Below are 23748 nucleotides of genomic sequence, written 5' to 3'. Positions count from 1 at the left end.
AGTGATCAGCAGTACCATCAAGTGACTAAAGATAAGATACTGAGAACTGGGTCTTTTGCTGGAGATGTGTGACAGATGAGGACAAAGGAAAATTTTCCATTGGATTTTCTTCCAGAAAATAGTTGCTCCATTTTTATTTTTTTATGATGCACTTTAAAATCTTATAATCTCCCTAAAATGTGTGTAGTTTTCCAACTTTCTACCCAGAGCTTGCCAAATATTCTTTTCTTCAGGCAGACAAATTTAATGAGATTTTATTTCATATTTCTCTACATCAGAAGCCTTTCTATTTAAGAAGAGAGAAAAAGAAACACATTTTATGTGTCAGGCACATAAATTTAATATTAGCAAAATCTTCAGTAGTGCCAAATAAACAAGTAATCATATATATTTTGAAACCCTGGATATTCTCAAACTTCAAAGTAGATTTCTTTCAAAGTTTTAGCCCTCTCGAAATTTACCACAGTCCTGGAGATAGGATAGGCATCTGATTTAGAAAAATGGTTTCAGACTGTATGGAAACATACTAATATGCCAAGCTCAAAGTTCATTTTAATAGTGTCTTTAATCAATTTCTACTAGAAATTTCACTCAAATGTTGACATATTTAGGAAAAATTGTCTCTCAGTTGGGAATTTTTATAGATTAGTATATTCTGATGAGCATGGAAAAAGACAAAACAAAACAAACAACAACAAAATTGCTAAGGAGGTTTTACACTAAAAGTCCCATCCCCAGTGTTACCTGATGGTAGGTCCCGTGGAAATTCTTTCCAGGTTGATGACGGTACTGAACCAAGAATTGAACAAGACTTACAGACAAAACAAGGAGAATGTACATTGAAGGTTCAACAGAGGTATGCTCTACAGGGTGAGAGCAGACTGGGAAGCAGCCTCACACTGGCCCCAGTGACACAGCAAAGGGATCTTTTGTATACCAGCTTCCTAGACAGGTTTCTTTCTCATGCAAATAAGGCATTTGGACAATTGTTTTATCAAGAACTCACTTAGTCTGGCATCAGATTTAAACTGCCTCATCAAAAGATTCACTTAGCTTCAGGCCCACAGTAAATGAAGAACCAAAAATATCACTTTTCTAATAGTCTTACAGACAATGAGAAATTTAAATGAAGGATGAAAACACTGCTTTCTGACTGGTTCCTATGCAGTGCTTAAGAGCCGTGTAGTTATTTGGGGGCCTATGATCTGCACATGTTCTCTTGGGTTTTATGAACTCCCACCAGTTCTGCCTAGGTAATAGTCTGGTCTGAGTCACATGTTCACCAGCATTTCACTGTGTCACCTTGGGGCAATTCACAGTACCTCTCTCAGTGTCAGAGTCCCATGGTCTTGATTTAGTAAGTTCTAGGTTTCAGCTTTACTTTTAAATCTTTGCAATTTGGATTCCTCTTATAATATGAATGTTATTCTCTAATAGTAGTAATGGTTTGATTTTGTTAAGCATATATATATATATATATATATATATATATATATATAAATTTACTAGTAATACATTTTCTCAGCATTCTATCGAATTCACTGAAAGATTTTTCTGCTTCTTAAAATTTGTAAGTGTTCATAACAGAGTCACCTGTATCAATTTTGATAGTAATAGTTATTAAGCAATAACATAGCTAAATAATTAATAATTTATATGCATTTTATATTACCTAAACAGCTACTATATTTTTATAATCTTCAAATTATCTATATAATTACTAGGTGAACTATTTTGCTTTACTCTGTGTAGTGATAAATAATCATGTTTAATTCAATTTTTCCAACACACTTGAAACTCAAGTATGATTACTGATAGGACTGGGGGGGACCGGCAGTGGCTTTATTTTGAGAATACAGGGAGAGACACCCCTGAGCCCCCCTAGGGGCGCGGCATCTCCACCCCAGGGTTGGTGATCTCTCCATGGAACACCTGGAGTGAGGCACATAAGTAGCCTCCGCTTGGGGTGGGACCTAAGGGGGCATTAGGGATGCACAGGTATTTCTTTGGCACACGTTTGGTGCCAGGGGCAGATTCCCAAGGGTGGAGGGACAAAGCGGCTGGGGGTGTCAGTTATCTCTCTCCCTGTTCTCAGAATAAAGGCCTCTTTTGTTTTATACTTTACATCTTTTGGAAATAATCCTATCATTTGGAATCCGATCAATTACCTCTTATCATCTTCACTCTAATAAAATCACTGTAGTGACAGAAAACATTTGGCTATACATGGTTATGCCTTCATATGGAGAAAGAATAATATAAACATAGAAAGACATTCTCTTATAACTTAATTTATCTTGTAAACTGTATTCCCCCACTATATAGCACAGAGAAGAAAATTCATTTTTAATTGTTAATATTAGGTTAATGTTTTGGTATGTTTGATTGTTTATTTTGAAAGCTGGTTGAATTATAACAACTAGTATATATAATTATAACAAGAAAAATGTTGGAGCTAGCATCATTTGATGGACAATCTATTCATCCAGATATTTATGCTCTAATCAAAGGCTGTATGGAAATAGCTATTAATTAGTTGATATGGTTTTGGAAAAGAAACTACAAGTTAACATAAGCTGAAGGAAGTCATAATTTGTTTTCCTAATTTCTACTTCCATGTTGCCCCTTCATTTCATATAATAATATTTAATTGGTATGTGCATAATTCAGCTAGACACATTATCATGCAAAATTAGACTGTGAATGCAGACCTTCTTTAGTAGCAATGCAGTTCGTCATTCAGTTCATCTTCCTTTGAATCTTGGTTTACATGGATTCAGAAAAGACTATAATATGGTGACACCTAAGATACAGGCATTCTTATGTGTCCCCAGACTCAGAAACTGTGGGGGAGTTAGTCAAATTGGTCATCTCATCTTGAAAGGCGGACAAACTTTGCTAATTGTTGCACTATGAACTTAAAGCTTGAGATTATTCAGCTTCTTTATTTGAAACTTTTGAAATGAATTTAAAATACGTAGTTAATTTCTAGCAAAAGGATGTTATTATGGTAATGAATCGTGCAAAATTTCACCATAGACTATAGTACTATCACATTCTTTGCCAGTAAGTGTTATATCTCCCTGTGTTCACATCTCTTCAATCTGAAGAGCAAATGTAGTCTTGTGTATCACTACCATGTTTTAGTTATTTTACATCCTCTCTAGTCACTTACTTTTTTGTGATCCCTTGTTCTTCACCTGTATCATCAATGTGAGACACTGTTATATTGCTCCTGTTATTTTGAGCTTGATAATGTTATTTTCTCTACATACTTCCTCGAAGTGGATCTAGCCTACATCTTTTATTCTTCCAAGGAATACCTGTGTTTTTCATAAATTTACAATTAATAGATTCATCAGTGCTCATGAGTTTATCTTAAATGATCTTTCTTGAAATAATGCATTATCAGTGGATCCTTGGAGGACATCAGCTGGAAGTTAGTCATCAGTTTCATTAGAGTAAACTTATGAGCTGTGTTTCTTGGCTATCTTAAAGAGAATGACCTCAGAGTAACCATATTGTATACACAGAATTGTGATTAAACAGAGAACCAGTGAAAACACAGGGGCAGACTGCTACAGTACCTGCAGGTATGTCTGCAGGAGAAGCTGAGTTCTACATTCCACGTATCCTTGTGAACATTCAGATCTCTTAAGTGAGATCACTCAGCTGATGAGAAGTCTGTAAACCTGAGTAAAATCCCTTTACCTTGCTTGCTTCTGTGGTGGTTCAAGAGTCCAGATCCTTGAGGACTTCTTGGTTAAAGCAGAGTCACTGAAAATAGAAACAAGCAGGAAAGCCAGTTATAAGAAATGGCCGCTGCTTGTGGAACAGCTGATCTAATATGCTCCAGAAGTGGAGTTGTAGGAAGCAAGCCACACTTATAATACTCAGGCCAGAGTGTGGGGAAAGAGCACTATTAGATCTGTGGCAAGGAACAAAGGAACACAGCTAATGATTTCATTAGATATATACCTTTCCAGTCTACCTTTTTGCAAGTGTACTTTAGTTTCCATTTTGTTAACTTCCAATAGTCAGCTATAGATATTTCCATGCTTAGAAATTACTCCTTGCAAAAATTTATAAATTCAAATTTGGAAAGAAGGCTCATTTCTCAGATTGTGATTACATGCAAAGTCATTCTTGGTATACACGTGGTACATATTTATGTGTCACATATAAAATTAAGTTCTGTTTATTAATATAAGGGAGATTACTACAAACCCAAAATAAGTATAATATTTAATCAAAGAGCAGTATGTATCATTAGGACTATAGTTAAGCTCAAGACTCGGAGGACTAAGGCAGAAGGCGGGGAAACTGAGGAAAGTGTGGGAAATAAGCAGGACCTTGGGGGACCATTTCGAAGACTTCTCCTAGTAGAAAATGTAGGAGAACCATCTTATCTCCAAGATAACATTTATGGTAGGATGGAGACCTCAAGAGTGAAATTCCTTCAGCTGCAGTCTTTATTTACTTAATTAGTGTTGGAGTCAAGGTGTCTTCAGCTGTGGCCTTATCTTGCCCTTTGAAGTATTTCTGGCCTCACAGGCCATTACAGGCCTCAGCCAGGACCAGAGGGTCTCTTTCTATGAATCAGCTCCCATCACCAGGCAAGGGGCCAAGGCCTAGGACAGACTCACAGATAAACATAGAAAGCCAATTAGTAAAACTTAAATCCTGCTCAGAGCTTCATAATGGTCTCCAACAAGGACTAGCTACGTGAAAGCTGCCAGATGCCTTTAAAGATTGCTGAGGAAAACTGTATTAGCCCTTAGAATACGGCAAGTTACATTTACTCCTCCATTTACATGTTCCCTGTGCTGGGCTAACAAATTTTCTAAAGGGAGCAGTACTAATGTTAGGAATATAAGATTCGTGTAGCTCACCATCTAGCCCAGATGTGTCTAAGATTTGTATCGCCTAATTTTTCTTCTATAGATTATTTTTCTAAGTAATATAAAAACTGGGTTGATTAGTTTTAATATAACGTTTATGGGTAGAACATTCCAAGTTGTCATTTCTAATATAATACATCTGTTCTGAAACTGGGACAGCTTTTAGAAAATTTACACATGTATGTATTTCTATAATAAAATGAATCACTATTGATAATCTTATTTTACTGTGTGTGTGTTGGGAACTTCATGATCATATTATGTCAGTTTCCAAACATAGAAACTAAAATATGCCATAAAGGAAAATATGTACATTTTTCCAATTCCACCCAACTTGGGGACATTTGAGATCCCCTCATTTAGCATCCTTCCTACAGTGAAAATTTAAAAATTCATTAACTTCCTTAATTTGAATTCTCTTTTGTCATAAATTAGTTCAAGCAGTATAGCTAACAACATTAGGGAAAATACACATTGTGAACAGCAGATTTGGCTGGCTCTTGGTCCACAATGAAGAAAGACCAAAAAACATTCATTTACTTAACAGTAGAAGTTCTCAGTTATGAAACAGAAGAACTTGAAGGTCTTGCATAAAGAATAATTATTAAGCGAAGACTAAGGTTTGCCTTTTAATTAACTACTGCTTATATTTATAAAGAAATAAAATATAGCATAGTTTAAAACTTTATAACTGTTTTGAATATATATTAGTATTAATAAATGATCATATTTCATAAAATTCTAGTAATTGAATTTTTTTTATTTTTCCAAGAATCTATTTTTTGGCAATCCACTTATTCTTAAATTTTCTATATACTTCTGTAGTTACACATCATGTATATGTATAGATATTTTATACATCTATATAAATAGAAGTTGATATGATATAGAAGTCTTATATTGTTTCAGATATTCTTGTTTATAAATTAACACATGTCTATTATTGGTACTTTGCAGATTTTCAGGCTCTAAAGATAAATTTTAACCTTTTTTCCAAACCAGAGAATATTATATCACGATGGTTAAGTGGGTGAGCAATACCAAGACCGTGGTGAGATGGTTAAACCGGCCCCAAAATATCTCCATCCTTACTGTGTGTGAGACCACAACTGGTGCTTGTAGTAGAGTGAGTACAATTTGCTTTTCTTTTATTTTTTACACATCAAAACCAGGAAATCATTCCTGTAAAGCCATTACTATTTAACTTCAAAAGGTGATGGGAAAAGATTCAGCATGTTAGAAGTATACACTTAAATGCACAAAGCTTCCATACTTGGAAGTGAGCAGGAACAAATATGAGATTTCTCCCGATGAACTTGTGGTTATAAGAAACATCTTGCCTATATTCTTTAAATACACCTTTTTTTCTGTAGTTCAGATTGCTCTTACAAGTGTTTCTGTCCTTCAATAAAGTAAAAAATAAACCAAAAATAGTTCCTAAAATGCTATTTTGAAAATGGATTATATTCCACTTTCTAAATTTCGTTTTTTATAATCTCTACAGTAAGTTCAACAAACATCATTTTTAAGATTCTTGGTAGAGGAAATGGGCACTCAGTTTAAACTATCATATTTTGTTGGTGACTGGGTAAAGGATTCTTGTATTATTTATCAACTAAATTTCCAAAATTTGGCTCTGCAAAAAATGGAAAAATACTACCAGACGAGCCTTTCTGTGTTGAACAATTATAAAAGTAAAAACATGTATAAAACAACTGTTTTCAGATATGGAACAGTACTAGGAACAGGAAATGGTAGGCAGGAGATTTAGCATTAAAGTACAGTCCCAGCCTCCTGCTGAAATCCATTTGAACCACAGTCAAGGAGATGGAACCAAGCACAGCATAATGTTCTCACTTATTTTAAGCAGTGAGAATCAACAACAATGCTTGAACTGCTTCTAATGATGGGGTGCACCAACAGGAGCTACAGAAGTTGGAATTGCTATACAAAAACTGCACCAACCTGCGATCCCAGTACTTGCTCAGTGCTTAGCTACGCGTGTGCATAGCACACCTTCATATTATTTATTCAGAAAACAAAGAATAAATGAATCTGAGGCAGAGGAAGGGACTGAGGCTGCACAGGCTTGGAAACATTGAAAGTCTACAGCAAAATTAGAGACATCTCTCACTGGAACTTGCAAGCATTCAACCAAGTACAAAAAGTGAGTTAGAGAGTTTTAATAAACTTTTTAAATGATACTTTGAAGGTATCAAGTTCATCTCCTTGTAAATTAACTCTCTATCAGAACAGTTTACTTTTTAAAGCAAAATGATTACACTTAACCCTATGACATTTATACCGATCACACAATCAAAATGTAGTTTATATGTAGAGAAATAGGAAGTACAACCCATTTGCCTGCCTCAAAGTTAGTTCATTATGAGAAGGTCTCCAAAATAATGATTTGAAATTAATGAACATAAATCTAAAAAACCTATGAGAAAAATAATTAACAAATCAAAGAACAGTCTAATAGCTAAATGGTTAAGAAATTTTAGTAGGTAAATGTAAAAATTAAAAACAGAGAAATAGAACTAGGAGCTGAAGTATATGAGACATTAAAACAAAACAAAACTAAAGTCCTGGATAAATATCTGACAAAATGAATAAAGACACCATTACATATATAACAATATGAATTAAAATTCAAATTGATCCAGAAAAATTAAGAAATAATGAGTTTCACTTTCCAAAGTTATAGGAAAATTATTAATTTATATATCCAGGGAGTACACAATTCCAAAACAGCATAAAGGTCAAGAAAAAAATACCTAGATATTTTATATTTAAGTTGTTACAAATCAAATATTATGACAACGTTAAAAAAATTTGAAGGTTGCAGATACTGCTCAGGGGTGGAGCATTTTCTTAACATTTGTAAGGTCTTGATTTCCAGATCCTAAAAAAAAGGAAAAAAGTAATTAAAAGATGTAAATTACTAGAGTGGCTATATAAAGAGGAAGACTATTTGAAGAATTTTATGGCCAAGTGATTTTTTTCTTTGCTGTGTTTTTGTTTTAGTGGAACTGTGGATTCACCAGAAGTCTCCCTTATGCAAAGCAAAACCTTCCCCACTGAGCTTTATCCTGAATCTCCAATTAAAGAATCCTAATTCATACCTAGAAATCTTGCTGCCAGCATCAGGTCTTTTATCAAATACTCTTTCCTTTCTTGATCGGTTTTGTCATAGTCCAACAGTGTACCACAGATTGCATTGTTTGTAATGAATAGAGATATCAAGGATCATAGTTCTGGAGGCTAAAAAGTCCAAAATTGAGTGGCTTATAACTAGTGAGAGCCGCCTTGCTGTATAGTCCTTTAGCAAAAGGACAAAGGTAGTCACAAAGGAGATAAAATGGAGCCGAATCCTCTTTTTTTTTTTTTTTTAATAACTTACTCCTACAATAAAGATACTAATCTGTTCATAAAGGTGAAGACTTCTTGGCCTAACTATATCTTAAATCTTCCACCTCTTACAGCTATTATATTGGAAGTTAAATTTTAAGATGATTTTAGGGGGCAACAACCAATACCATTAGTGCAAGGACTAAAGGATTCCATTCTTACTTGTTTCAGAAAGTAGAAAAGACAGAATGCTTATCAGTTTATTTTTATAAGGAAAAGATAGTGTGAATACCAAAACTAGGCAAGGACATTGAAATAGAGAAGGTTTTAGGCTGTTACTTCTCAAGAACAAAAATAACAAAAAATAAAAACAAAAGCAAAACATTCATTTACCTTATTAACATCCAATTCTAGAACCATAAATAGAAGGCTGTAGATCATGAATAAATGGATATTATCCAAGTAAGTTATAGTTGGTTTAGTATTGAAAATCAAGTAATATTAACTACTGTATGATAAAAAAATTAACTATTTCAGTAAATAAAAGAAAAGCAGTTAAAATTCAATACTTACAAGTTTCAATGTAAATGAGAAGGGGAAAAAAAAAAAACAACAAAAAAAAAAAACTTCCACTCTAAAAAGGGATATCCAAAAACATTCACACACTCAATAGGGAAACATTGATCTCATTCTCCTTAAGATCAGAAAGGTAAGGGATCCATTCTTAATACTCTTATACAAACAAAAAGCCTTGATCAGAGTAGGTTACTAAGAAATAAATGATATCTTCAAAGGAAGTGATGTCTTAAAAGGAAGTGAAACTGTCTTTATTTGTAGGTGATACATATTGGGTAAAGAAAGGATAAAAAATTTTACAATAACCCATATTAAAAAATCATTATTTGTAAGGCCAGTATACAACTCCAATTTTGTATTCACTTTCTCAATTATAATCATTTTATTGTGGTTATTTTGTTGGCTGTAATTTAAATGGAAAAATGCTTGCTAAAGTGTTAGGGGGTTAAGTATATAATGAGTCCAACTTGCTGTCTAGCTGTTTTTGAAAATAATGTAGATCTAATTTCCTATTGATTAGTATTTTAAAAAGAAATATGTTACCAGCATCCCAAATGATTTAGAAACAGGAAAAAGTGACAATAGTAAAACAAATGAGAAAGAGCGTAAATGGTAAATGGATAAAAGGATAAAATGTCTACAAAGATACACAGGATTTCCTTGAACTGTTGTAACACTTCACTGGTAAGTTTATACTTATTGCAAAATAGCAAATTCAAAAATCAAAATATATTTCTCTATAACAATAGTGCTGTAGTGGAAAAGCTAAAATGCATTTAAAATATTTAAAGCATTAAATACATAATTCAAATTTACCAAATACTATGTAAAATCTCAGTAGTGAATATAAAAACATTGCTAAAAGGCATTGAAAAAGACCTTAATAAATGAAAGACTAGAAAATTCCATATGCTTGACTTGAACAAGCTTGTTACTACGGCATCAATTCTATCCAAATACAATTGTAATTTCAAAATAATCCAAATAGTTAAAATAGAGCCCCTATACACAAATTGTCAGTGTGGAAAAGAATGCACTCAGACAGCAAGCAAAAGGACTCAACAAGGCAAAGTGTAAAATTTGTTTCTGCAGAAGGGCACCAGTGCACCAGACAGGAGGAAGCAGGCACACAGACTACCAGAAAGGGGTTTTTAAACCCACATGCATGGGAAGCATCTATCCCTTAAATTCATTGGTGAATCCAAAGATTTGCAATCTATTGCCATTGGCTGATTTAAGAGGCAGAGGGGAGAATATATATGAGATTGAGGAGCTGAGGGAGAGGGTTGGGGAATGGAAAGACTTAGGCTAGTGAAAAGTTATCTTTCTTCTGCAGCTACGACCCCAAATTTTAGGCATCTCCTACAGTAATTTCAGTGTGAGGGAACGAGCCACTTACATCTTTCCACACAAAAGAGAAAAGGGCCGCAGTTTCTCACAGAATTGAAGTGCTCTTCAAATTCGTATAAACATAAGCATAGTTAAAAATTGGTATGAAAATGTACAAGACCCAAGCCAGCCAAAGCCACTTCCTAAAGAAAACAAATACAGAAGAATTTGTATTGCCGAATTTCAAGACTACTGTAACTACAAAGCTACAGAAGCCTAGAGATGGTGAGGAAAATACAGAGGTATGCAAATAGTAAAGTGAGAGTTCCAGCGGTAGGGGGAAGCAGAGAGTGGACCCCAGAAAGCCCTGAGCAGGTCATCTTCACCTCAACCCTGAGCAGCGAGGCAGAGACCCCGCCCCTCCCTCGCCCCGCCCCTTCCTCGCCCTCCTTGCCCCCCCCCCCACAGTAAATATGCAGCAGACCTTAACCGTTATAGATGCTATCCACGTCATAGGGGTCCTCCATGCAATAACCAGCAATTACCAGAACAGTGAGAGTGGAGGAAAGAACAAGGGGACAGAGTGCTCCTAAAGGCCAGGCCCAACAACAACGCTGGCCCTACTGCAGGCCAAGGTTCCCACCTCATTACATGCGGAGACCCTATGAGCATGGACCACAGTATTCCAGCCCTCCTTGTGCAAGGACAAGTGATGGAGGCTGCTGACAACCAGGGCGCAGGAGAAAGGGGTAGACAAGTGAGATAAAGTATGTATGAGGCTATAGATCAGGATACTGCAGGGACCTTCCCAGCCAAAGTCAGCCTAGAGAGGACGGCAATGAAGAAGATAAGGAAAACCAAGGCCATGAGACCCAAGGTCAGCAGCCACCTCAACGTCAGTACCTTGGCAACTTCAAATACCAATGCAGATGCCCAGAAAACCCTAAACCACAAGATGGCAAAGCCACAAAAGCAGCAGATCCACCATCTGAGAATTCCTCCACTCCAAGGCAGAGCAGGGCAGGGCTGAGTAAATGCTGGCTTAACATCTCCACCATCATCGTGTTAGTCATCCAGCAAGAAGAAAGGAATAGGAAATTCCAGCAATAAGAAACGAACAAAAGATTGGAACTGAAGACTTTAAGTGCTTGCTTATTACCAGTTGACCAGAAAACTACAACTGTGTGCATTATCTATGCAACACAGGGTTTTTATTATTTTTACCTAAAGGTGTCTCGTTTTGGTAATGACAAATGTGTTTTTTAAAAAAGCCTGGTTTTTCTCAATACACCTTTAAAGGTTTTTAAATTGTTTCATAATCTGGTCGAGTTGAGCTTTTTAAGAACTTTAATTTGTAATAGAAGTTTACAACTTGATTTTTTCAAAAAAGTCAACAAACTGCAAGCAGCTGTTAATAAAGATCTTAAATAATAAAAAATAGTAAACTGAATTGTTTACAGAAATAGACAGTTATGTGATCAATTGATTTAAACACAGATGCAGTAACTACTGAATAGGGAAAAGTGGTCCGGGAACAACTGACAACCAAATGAGGAAAAAAAAAAAAGTATGACATCTATTTCATATCATATTCTGAGTCTGTCTGAGAAAATCACTGTCCTAATTCTAAACATAGACTGTTAAACATGTAGAGGAAAATACACAATGCAGCTACACAATTCAAATTAGGCAAAAAAAAATCACTAAGCATTAAAAAAAAACATATGGTGTCATAAAAATTAGAAGTGTCATCACAGGCACTGTAAAGGAAATAGATAAGCAAATCACATGCTAGGGAAAAGTATTTTGCAAAATGTGGATCTGACAAAGAAATAGGGAAAGAAACCCTCTATCACCATGTTAATGACAACTCAGTAAAAACATCAGACTCATGAACAGATAATTATAAAATAATAAACATGTAATAAAGTATTCAAACTCATAAGACAGTAATAACTCATAATGAGATCTAGAAATGTAGCTCAGTAATAGGGGAATCTACCTAGCATTCCAGAGGGTATGAGTTCAATCCCTACCACTACAAAAAAGAAAAGATGAGACACAACAAAACAAAAAACATAATGAGATAACATAACATACCATTAGAATAAACTACATTAAAACTTAAGAGCTTGACAATGTTATTTGTTACGAATGTGGAAAGTTAATTTTTTCATTTTTGCAGATGTAAAAGTAAAATGATAAGCACTTTAAAACATATTTTTCAGTGTCAAATGGACCTATTTGTAAATACAATAACATACATATTTACATTTAACATATATTTATGTTTAACATATTTACACTTAACATAGCATATATCATATATTAAGTATTCATATAAGCAATTGTATATAAATACTGTGATAGCTCGGAACCCGGAGTAAAACCCAAGGAAGCAAGAAATTAAAATTTGGGGAGCAAAGGCTTTATTTTAGGCCAGGCCTGGTGTCACAGTCTCCAGGAGCCAATTTGGAGACTGCACGCCTCACAGCTAAGGGAAGTGACTTTTAAAGTTAAAAACCACAGGAATGCTGTAACTGTTGACACAGCTAGGTAGCAGTTGGGCCTTAGAGAATTTCTTGTAATTTTCTTGAAGTTAAGCATTCCTTAAAGAACAGCACATTTTATTACAGATAGCCAGATGAGGGGTAGGGGAGGGGGTTACAGTAAACTGATACCTAATGCTTTTACAGCTTTCTCAGGAAATTGAAACTTAATCTAGATAGATAAGAAGGGGAAAGGGGAGGTGGAGGCAGCAAGACGCATACAGAACAGAAAATGAGGCACAATGTTTAAAACTAGGTTACAACAAATACATGTAAGCACATTCAGTAATTCCATTTCCAGTTATTTTTTTTCAAAAAGCATGTTACCAAAGAATTTGTAAAAACAAAATAAAGTCTCTTGAGGAAACCTTTATTAACAGTAGCTAAAAAGCTGACAACTATTCAATTATCCATTCAAAGGAAATATATTGAAACACTAACGTATCAATACAATGAAATTTAGCCCTATAATGAATTTAACTCAACAATTAAAAAGGAACAGAAAGATAATGTTAATACTTTTAATGATAGTGAAACACAAATATGTGATAGGCAGAAAACCTCAAATTCAGGATTATATAATACATGATTTTAATTTTTTTTTTTATTTTTAAAATAGGGAAAACATAGGGAAAGGTCAGAAGTGATTACCCACTTGGAACCTCTAGGAAGAGCCACAGGAGGCTCTGAGGAATTGTGAAAGTCCAGCCCCCTGATGGGAAGTAAATATACTTGTTGAAACATTTCACATTATACGCTGAAGATTTGTGATTTCACTACATATTGAAATCTTTAAAACATACTTTTAAATAGGTTGTAGAAGACAGAAATGTGTACACAGATATTTCTCTGTGAATGGAGTGTTGAGTGTACATTTGGAAATAAAATAGTAGAAGCAACCTTTATTTACAAGGTTTGATTCACACTTGTCACATTAGGCTTAATATTAGTAGGAAATCTGTCTCTTTTATGTGGAGATAAATTCTCCTTTATCTGGAATCATGTCTCCTTATATTATAGACTGCCTAGACTTGCTCTGTGTATATGATACATTGCTCTAGATGGTATCATATTCAACTGATTTTCATTTAAAAATTAGTTTTCATGTAGTCTAGTTAATCAGAGAGAGTGTTACTTTAGCTATGCAAGAATAATCTAAATGTTTCCACTATAGGTAAACACAAAGATAATTAAAATGCTACAAAAAGAATATATATATATATATATATATATATATATATCTCCTATCATATTGTTCATTTGATACTTTATTGATTTATATCATAGTTCTATACCATTTTAGATTTTAAGTGTTCTATTTTCAGTTAATTAAAATCAGACAAATAATAGCTTATGAATTTTTCAGCTCCAATGAATTCTAAGAAAATTTGATGGTATCATGAGCAGTGGCATCATTATCTATTTATTATGCCACTTTTCTAGCTACCAACAATGTTCACTGTTGAGCACAAATAACCAAGAATAATTTTATTAGATATTTTTCTGATATCTTCAAAGAGTGAAGAGCTATTGAAAAAAAATGCCTCCAAAAGAGAAAGTGTTCAATTATAAAGACAAAGTAATATATGTAAATTTAGAAAAAAATGTTACATAAAACTATACATTAATAATAATTACACAGTTTGAAATGCATGTGTAGGAAAATTGGTAGCATACTAGAGATATATGTTTTTTCTATTTTATCTCTAATTTGTTTTCCTACATTCAGAATGCTTATTATTGCATCATTTTTTCAGAAAAACATAACATATTTCATGTCAGTACACAGAAACATTATCACTAGAGTATTTTATGTACGCATTTAATCTGAAGTTGAATTAGTTAAAAATTTTTTCTGGAAATAGAATTTTGATTTTAACAATTTATATTTTAAAGTAATATGTATTTGTTATTCCGAAATTTTCTTTGCTCTTAAAACTAAGCACTACAAATAAGAAAAAATGGCTATGATAAATACCAGATTGAATCTTAAAATAATGCCCATTTAAAAAATTTTATGCCGGTCTTTGGCCTAGTTTCATTTGTAGGCTTAATAATTTGTTTCCTTATGATGTCCAGAGGTGAAAAGAGACAGAGTCTGGTGGTTCAAATGAGGTAATTCCACAGACTAGGAAGTGATCTATCCTTCGTGATCTATCTTTGCATAGGTAAAAATTCTGAAGGAGTTCCTGTGCACACACACAAAAGACTATAATTAAACTGTCCTTAAACTTGAGTTCTCTACTTTATTCACTTTGAATCAATAAAGACAATGTGATCTCATGATGTTTCTGTATTTGAATAAAAGAAGAAAATATATGAAGACAGCAAGGTAAAACATTGTATTGACATATGCTTACTTTGGTGCTAACATTTCATGGAAATTTTTTTTTTTCAGAAATATGAGATGACATCAGACACCTGGCTTTCTAAACAGGTATTGTATAGGTGATTTTGTCACACCATGGCTCTTGTAGTCATTCTATTCATCCATTTACTGTGTGATAGCTTTCTTTGAAAAATTATTTCACTCACTTGACTTTAAAATTTTGGTATGTTCGACAGAGTGATTTATTTCCACTAAAAATTAGTGACTGGGCATTTTAATGCATCACTTGAAAACAGATTACTTTGGTCTCTTTATGGGCTCTAATGTTAGAATAACACTGAGAATCCATTTTCTGAATTAATCATAGAAGTAAATATTTGTGTAAGTCAAAGAGAGAGTGGCAACCCATAAACCTGAAAGCATCTGCATTATTCAGATTGCCTCCCAGACTGACCAAATCTCTATGTAGATTGGTCATTTGGAGATTGTCCAAGGATCATGTTTTCCTTAGAAGCATCTTAGTTTTAACAATGTTCTGTGAACAAGTACACTTGTAATGATGAATAAAAGAGTGAAAACCAAAACTCTCTACAATGTAAGTCAGACTGACAACTCAGAAGTAAACCTAAAAGGGTTCCCCAGTATATATTTTCATCTATATAGATATATGTTAATGCAAAAAATTATTTTAGTCAGTGATCAAGATAAAATCAGAATAAAAACTTCATTTTTGCAGTCTATAATGTACTTTCATTACATTTAGACACCTAAACTTTAAAAAAGAGTATAAATGAATATTGATGTATTATGATTTCTCTTGCTTTATTGAATCTGCCAGCCACATTTATAATAGTGTAATAGACATCACCTTTATATAAATCCAAAAATTCTAAGTTTATAAAAGTTTAATAGAAAGTTTAAGGCAAATTATCATTTTATCAACTATTCAAAAATATGTTTGTATTTCATTGTATTTGATTTTATTTCAGAATTTCTAAGGGCATTTATTCGATGGTTAGAATTATATAAAATTCAAATTTAGGGGATGATCATATTAACACAAATGAGAAGAAGCAATTATCTAAAATATCTTGTAATTAGAGATGTGACAGAATTGTGAGTTCATTTTCTTGCTAATAGGTATGCCAAGAGAAATGATATATTTAGCCTAGCATTCAAGAATCTTTACAGTTGGGTAAACAGCATAGAATATGTTTGGTCAAGGAACAGAGTTCAGTATCTAAATACAAACCCCTGCATGCAAGGACCACTGATCCATAAGGTCATAAAGTAAAATGGCTCTATCTGTATAGAAATGTGTGTTTCCAGTCAGATCTTAACACTAAAAATCTGTAAATCCTGGAATGGCAGCCTTAATCTACTTTTTGTTACTGAACTATTTTTAATGAACTAGAATTGGAAAAGGGGGTCAATGTAATCAGAGAATAATCAAATATCTGCACAAATAGAGCAACTTTATCCTTTGAATGAAGCACTAAAAGACAATGGTGAGTGAAAGAGGAACCAAGTTTTAGAGGAAATGTAGCAGATATAATGTTAAACTTAAATATGTTTCTCTATTGCACACATCCATTCTCATACTCAACAATTATGTCATTGTGTTCCACAGAAATGCTGATATGGTACATTAAAAGCCATGAAAAATGATGACAAATATACTTTTCAGACTGAAGAAAAATTTCCTCTTAGGAAATATTCTATACAGAAATTCAAAAAACACTGTATGTCTCATGAGATTAAAAATGAGTAAGATTTAGAACTAAAACAAAGATGGAAAAGTTGTCCCAGATGGAAGGGCTCCCATGTGCAAAATTAGTGTGGAGAGACTGAAGAGCATCAGGAGATGGAACAAACAGAGTTACTCACTCTGTCATAATTGATCCATGGACTTCACTAAGTCAAGTATTTTGTCTGTATTTATTAAAAGTACCTAATTGTGAAATTTCCTCAACTTAGAAGTGTATATTATTTGAGATCTTTTATTTATCACATATATATTCTTATAATTTCTTGAATGCCCATAAAATGAACAAGGAAATATTATCTTTATGATGTTGCTAATCAGAGACAATCTTACTAATGAAACTAATATGACAAAAACAGCCATGAACTGGCCTGTTTATTCAGAACTCTGAACAGAGTTTCCGTGGCTTATAGTGCTGGAAATGTGGCAGAAAGGGTACAAGTTTTCTGCCTCATGATGTTCACCTTCTATCGGAGCACTGTGCACACATACATATATATACACCTTTATACATACATACATACTGCTTGCTTTCACACACAAACACATACAAACAATGTACAAGTCAAATGGTGTAATGGTCTGTAAAAGTACAAAAAAGAATGTAAGCAGGATGAAGGACATGAAGTAGAGCTGGATAGTCTGGCTTCTTTCTGGATCTTTACATGGGTTAATCAGGCAGTACCTCATTGATGTGGTGATACTGGAAAAGACACAGGAATTAGACAGGGAAAAGAGCCAGAGAAAGGCAGTAAAACCTGCAAAGGTCATGGAGTAGAAACATGTGGGAGGCTAGGGAAAGAGCAACAAGAAAAATAGAAGCATCAGAAAGACAGCAAATGGCCACTTGCAAGGGCTTTGAGGTCATATTAAAAATCTATAGCAGAAACCATTTCAAAGCTTTTCTTTATGTCATAGATGTAACCACCATTATTAATCTGTCAGAAAAACCTCCAATGTTTTCAGATAAAACCATTTTAAAAATATTATCCTTAAAACAGAATAAATGAATAAAAATGTATGTCCTCCATCATTTAATTTTTGAAAATAATTCTACTTGTTAAACATGCCACTAGAGTTTAATTTAAAATAATCAACTAAGGATTTACTGGTGTGGTTAGGCATTTTGTTTGCATTTGTGAATATATAAACAATGAGAATGGGGATTTTGCATTACATGATTTTTTTCTGTCTTCTAATTTTGTGGCCTTGTAACTTTCATGTTTTTAGTAAACAGAAATGAATCTTCAAGTATCTAGAGATGTTGAGTAAAAGATTCATAAAAATATATTAACATATTATAGCATGCTGTAATTTTTAGAGAATATATATTTTGATGTCATACAGATATGAACATTTCCTTTATCTTTAAAGTATAAATTGTCAAACAGTCTCATGTAAAGATACAAAAGTTCTGCTGTAAATAAATTTAAAATATGTATGTAGTCTAATTTTAAATAATTTCTATATACTTTGAAAGAAACTGCCTTTTTCTCACCAATAACAAACATACATTGTAGTATTAACTTAGTTTTTTTAACGAATGTTATATGTTTTATTTTTAAATAGGATAACTACTATGAAAACCAGTATAGAGATTTCCCCAAAATCTAAAACTAAAATTCTATTTGACTCAGCTTTTCCTTTCTAGGTATCTTACAAACAGTTAAAGACATCATTATTATACTGATGCATGCATATTCATTTTTACAGCAGCACAATTCCTAATAGTTACAGTTTGAAAACAGCCATATGTTCATCAGCAGATGAACAGATAAAGAAATGTGGTGTTTACCCAAAGCAGTATTACGTTGCCATAAGTGGGATAAACTTGAGCCATTTGTAGGAAAATGGATGCTCTTTGATACTACACTGTTAAGTGAAGTAAATAGAAAAACAAGCTTGAATATCGTACAATTTATCTTCTATTTTATAAATAAAGAACAAAATAAATGACAAATAATAGAAAGTAGAGAGATAGATCTTTCTCAAATAGGAAGAGGATCAAAAGAAGGGAGAGGAGGAAGAGGAAGAAAAACGGAAATTAAAATGCATTCTGCATACATGCCAGCTCCTCACAAGGAATGGAAACATGTTCTAATAAAATAAATAATTTGACTACCTTCCAAACTAAGTCAATACAACCCATGCTTTGACTTTGTAGTGTAAAAAAGAACAAATTCCATATGCTATTTTGAGATTCTCAAGACTGCTTCTATATTTCAGAATGAAGAGCCTGTATTTTCCAGAGATGGCAGCAAATTCTTCATGACTGTTCCTGTTAAGCAAGGGGGTCGTGGAGAATTCTACCACATAGCTATGTTCTTTGTTCAGGTAGGTGCTGGTTTCTCTCTGTATTTGACTTCACTGTTGTTACGTCCCTGCAAACCTAATTTTTGTTGACATGGAGCCTACAGAGTGGATCCAGTTATATCCAGCTCAGTAATGTTTAAGAAAAGGATCCTTATCCACGCCATAAATTCAGACTTCACTTTCGCAAAAACAGTCTCCACACACCAGAAAATTTAGTGATAGAGTCAAATGTGCAATGAACTGAGGGCCTTGGGATACAGAATTTAATAAATTGAAAACACCCAGCTTTTAACATGCTGAGGCAAATGGAAAGGTTAGTTTTTATTGAACTAATATCTTTTGCCTATATTTGGTAATATTTTCAAACAATTATAAAATTTTTGAATAATCAACACAAATAATATTCATCAAAATTGAATCAGTACATAAACAAAAATACAATGCAGATTTTTAAAAATAATAAAATAGTTTTTCGTGTGTTGTCAAAAATACAGAGGCTGTTACATTATAAGGAATTTGTTGAAAAGAAGATGAGAATTTTATTTTTCCTCTAAACTTCAAAAGAATAGTATCAATTTTAATGATTACATTTTATTTAATTATTTTTAAAAGCATCAAAGGTGGTTTAAATGGCACACTTATAGGCGGCTTAAATTTAATTTTCAATAGGAAATATTCATGACAAAATAAAGCATCTTTCAGAATCAAATAAACATCCTAACCTCATAGGTAAAAGGCTTTACAGTGATAAATCATTGTGAGTGACTAAATAAGAACCTTTATGAGACGATTACAAAAGCCAACCAAGAATCATTTAAACTTAACAAATACACAGGAAATATTAATGTGGTTAAAGGTTTTTATCTAACTTTGCTACTTTTAAATTCTTAGAACTTTCAACTCCTATATACTATGAAAAATTTATTATCTATGTGGATATTTCTTGGGCATCTTAATGTTCTGCATTCTTAAAATCTGGTATCAGTAGTTTAAAATTTAAAAATGTTCAAAGTCTGTGCTATTAAAATAATTGTCATATATTTACCTTTAATTTTAATCAATGCTAAAATAAATAATTTACACAGGTATCATTTCCAAAGTAGTGATGTAGACTGATTTTCATAGAATATTTATTAAGGCAGAAATGCAGATTATAGACTACTGTGCATCGTGACTCCATTAATATTCTAATTGAATATATATATATATATATATATATATACACACACACATTTATAGGAACAAAATTTGGGGTGTTTCTTTATCGAGCTTGATTGAGTATGTCAGTAGTTCCAGCTAATAATTAAACTTTGTTAGAATAAATACAAGGTAATATTTGGCAAAAAAATACACTTTTCAAATTCTTATAAATTACTGTGGTGTACTGAATTTTTTTTAAGTTTCAGTATGTTCTTTTCAACAAGCTGTGTGAAGAGCTAAGTCGTAAAAATGACATAGAAATCATGGATGCTTCTTAACTATAATGAAGGATGGGAAAAGATATACAATAAGTATTCATACTACATTTATGTCCCACAAAGAAAACCATCTATTCCACATATTAGGAGGAATGGCATCCAGAATAGTATTAGACAAAATGTTGATGTTGCCATGTGCGATTTGAGATATTTACACATGTAATCAAGAATTCTTTTAATTCATGGGGAAAAATAACTTCTGTTCCAAATTAAACCAAACTGACCTGTAATTTCATTCATGTCTTCCCACACTTTCAAAAGGAAAAAAAGCAGATGGGGTATCTTTGTCTTCTGTGTAGAGATTATTACAAAGCTTTCATTAAATAAGAAAACATTTTACCTGTTTCTAATTACTATTCAGGGTATTTATGGTTTGCCTCACTGAAAAATAGGCATGACTGTATGATTATGTATAGATACTATGGTGATAGACTAAAATTAATCACTTTGTTAATGAATCAGAGGTTTGTGATAGGTGAATACAGTTTATACCTATGTTTATACATGCATATTAACACATTTGCACACAGCCATACATACAATTTTATGAAATAGCTTAAAGGTTCTTTCCTCAGTTTAGTAATAGCTTATAAAACAGCTGTCGCATGAATTTCATTACTATATTACTGAGGGGACAATATATAGTAATATGCTAAAATAGAATATATTATTTTCAGTTTTAGTATGAGTCAGAGATAAACATTCATATATAAACATGTTTTTCTATTTTTAGTTATTCCCAAAAACACACCCCGTTAGATGTTAAAAGGTGAAAAAAACATATACATGAAGCATTTCAATCTTGGTATATAGCACAAATTTTGCTGCTCCAAAAAAGCATAGAAATTTACAGTCTGAACAGTTAAGTATGCCAACATGAGTGATGTGGTACTCCTCTTGCAGCTAGTATCATGCCATACCATTGCATTTAAATGTGCCATGCACAGAAAATGGGGAGCTACAGGGCCAGGAGGCTCTGCAGCTCCTGTCCCCAAAAGCACTGTTGCAGACTGGATGCTCCACATTTGAGCGCTTCCTGATTCACTCAGAACGTGTTTGTTTTCTTCTAGTGCTTACTAAATGAAATTGCAAACATTTTGTTCTTTTGCACAATCCATAAATAGATTAAAGTCATTAGACGTTATCTTACCAAATTATTGTTCTCAGGCTATTTTCATTATGTAGAGTGAGTGTTGTTGTTGGAAATATTTACAAAAGCTTTAGCTTGTTAAAATAATTCCAAAAAATAAAAACAGGAAGAATTCGTATATTTTTCTCTAGTCTTCCATTAAAATGTGATGGTGTGTACACTACATATTACATTCTGATAATTTAAATTTAGAACACAAAGTTGTTCAAACCATAAAATGGCTTTTAAAGATGATTCTTTAAAAATTGACATCTATTTGACTGGAGGTCCATAGATAACCAGATTGTGCAATGTAATAGAGGGGCAATTTGTTATGTGACACCTTAAATAAAATCTATTTATGTTATGAATTATTTCTTCACATTATCTAATATAACTGAATTGCTGGATCAACAGTAAAATGTTTCTTTGCCCTTATATATGCATTTCCAGATTAATTTCATTGTGAATATGTGAAAAAGATTTTTTGTGAGCATTTTCCCTTCTTTGATGTAGTAAACTAAATGTTAGAAAAACTGAACAAAATAAATGATATATAATAGGAAATAAGGAAATGGATTTTTTTTGTGTGTAAAAGGAATGAGGTTCAAAAGATGGAGGGATAAGGGAGGAAGACAAAGGGAAGGAAATTTTAAAAAACAATTAAGATCTACCACTCCCCTGAGCACTATGATCATTATATACTACAAACATGGACTAAAAAATAAAAATTGAAAGAAAAGGAGCACACACAAGAAAAATTACCATTTTTCTTTTTCTTTCTTTCTTTTCTTTTCTTTTTTTTTTTTTTTTTTTTTTTGTCAGTACCTGGAGTCAAACTCTGAACCCTGTGCTTGCCAGGCAGGCACTTGTGCTGCTGAAGATCCTCAGACCATCTTTCTGAAAATTAATAGAGTTAAAATAGTTATTTTTTTTCTGGACAACTGAATATATGATATTATATGCAAAATTCTGAACAAGTATTTGCTGTATGCATATAAATACCATTATGTACTTCCTGAAACTCACACTGAGCCAAAACTTCTTCTCCCTTCAACCATTGGACTTTTGATCAGTTCATATAACCCGGTACTCTTTCTCTGAAAATAACATTTTTTGTAGATTCCTCTAGCTCTGAATTCATATCTCTTAAACAGTAACATCCTACTTGCTGCAATTCAGGCTGCAGTTCAAAGACAGGCTTTTGTCAAATGCATGCCTCCTTGTCTCTAAATGTGGGGTAAGCCCAGTTTCTGTTGGTTAAGTGGTTCACACTCATGGGCATACGCAATCACACTATCATCTCCCTAAATTGTGTTAAATGAAAAATTATACGTTGGTGAATCCAATCACTTTCTCTATTCAGCAGCATGAAGTTTTGCCCGTAAGAGCTGATGATTTCACTTGGAACAATTTTAAGTGCTATTATTCACTGCAAATACTTTAGAGAATATCATGCCCCCAATTCACAATTGTATCACCTAATCAACCCAATGAAATTTTTCCATTAAATTTCACTGCTTTATCTGATTAGGACATTGTCTGAAAACAATTAAGCTTATTTCACGTAGTGAATAGACAATAAATCAATGCATGCTATTTTTGAGCATTGCGTTTCTCTTCTTTAAGAGCTGTAAAAGTTAAACAGAATTCACATCAGATATTTGAGTGAAGGCAGCATAGTTAGCTAAAACTCACAGGTACTATTAAAATTTTACTGATACCAATGTGTTTCCAAATTTTGGGTAAGAATATAAAATTGATATTTTACTTCTTTGGCGGAGATCAAAATCCCCACAAATTTAGAAAAGGTGCTTGGTACATAACCCTAAGTAAAAAAACAGGGCCATATTCAAGATTTTCGACTTTCATTGAAGAATAAACAAACTCAGTGATTTGATTTTTTTGTTCTAAAATAAAAGGTGAAGTATGAGTTCAATTTAAAAAATACTACCATATTGTGTTTGTTACAAGTCTACCATAGCATTATATTCACATTTAGTGTTTCTATTAAACCACATTAATATG

General features: G+C 33.0%; 1 protein-coding gene and 1 pseudogene across 3 annotated transcripts in view; both read left to right on the top strand.

The window, feature by feature from the left end:
• The window catches only part of Dpp10 (dipeptidyl peptidase like 10), a 1298333-nt gene that overhangs the window by 1219953 nt on the left and 54632 nt on the right, over positions 1 to 23748 (top strand). For all 3 annotated transcript variants that reach the window (XM_063258966.1, XM_063258965.1, XM_063258967.1), the window contains exons 11-13: positions 5904 to 6027; positions 15105 to 15143; positions 19027 to 19134. In XM_063258966.1, coding sequence (XP_063115036.1) covers positions 5904 to 6027; positions 15105 to 15143; positions 19027 to 19134 — 271 coding nt within the window. The remainder of the gene's footprint in view (positions 1 to 5903; positions 6028 to 15104; positions 15144 to 19026; positions 19135 to 23748) is intronic.
• Positions 10440 to 11267, top strand: LOC134478375 (Y-box-binding protein 1-like; annotated as a pseudogene).

Source organism: Cavia porcellus, unplaced genomic scaffold (assembly GCF_034190915.1).
Source record: "Cavia porcellus strain 051 isolate PalLab524CR breed Dunkin Hartley unplaced genomic scaffold, mCavPor4.1 scaffold_12, whole genome shotgun sequence".
Lineage (NCBI taxonomy): Eukaryota > Metazoa > Chordata > Mammalia > Rodentia > Caviidae > Cavia > Cavia porcellus.
The sequence above is the reverse complement of the archived record's forward strand: the minus strand, read 5'-3'. Positions and strand labels throughout refer to the sequence as shown.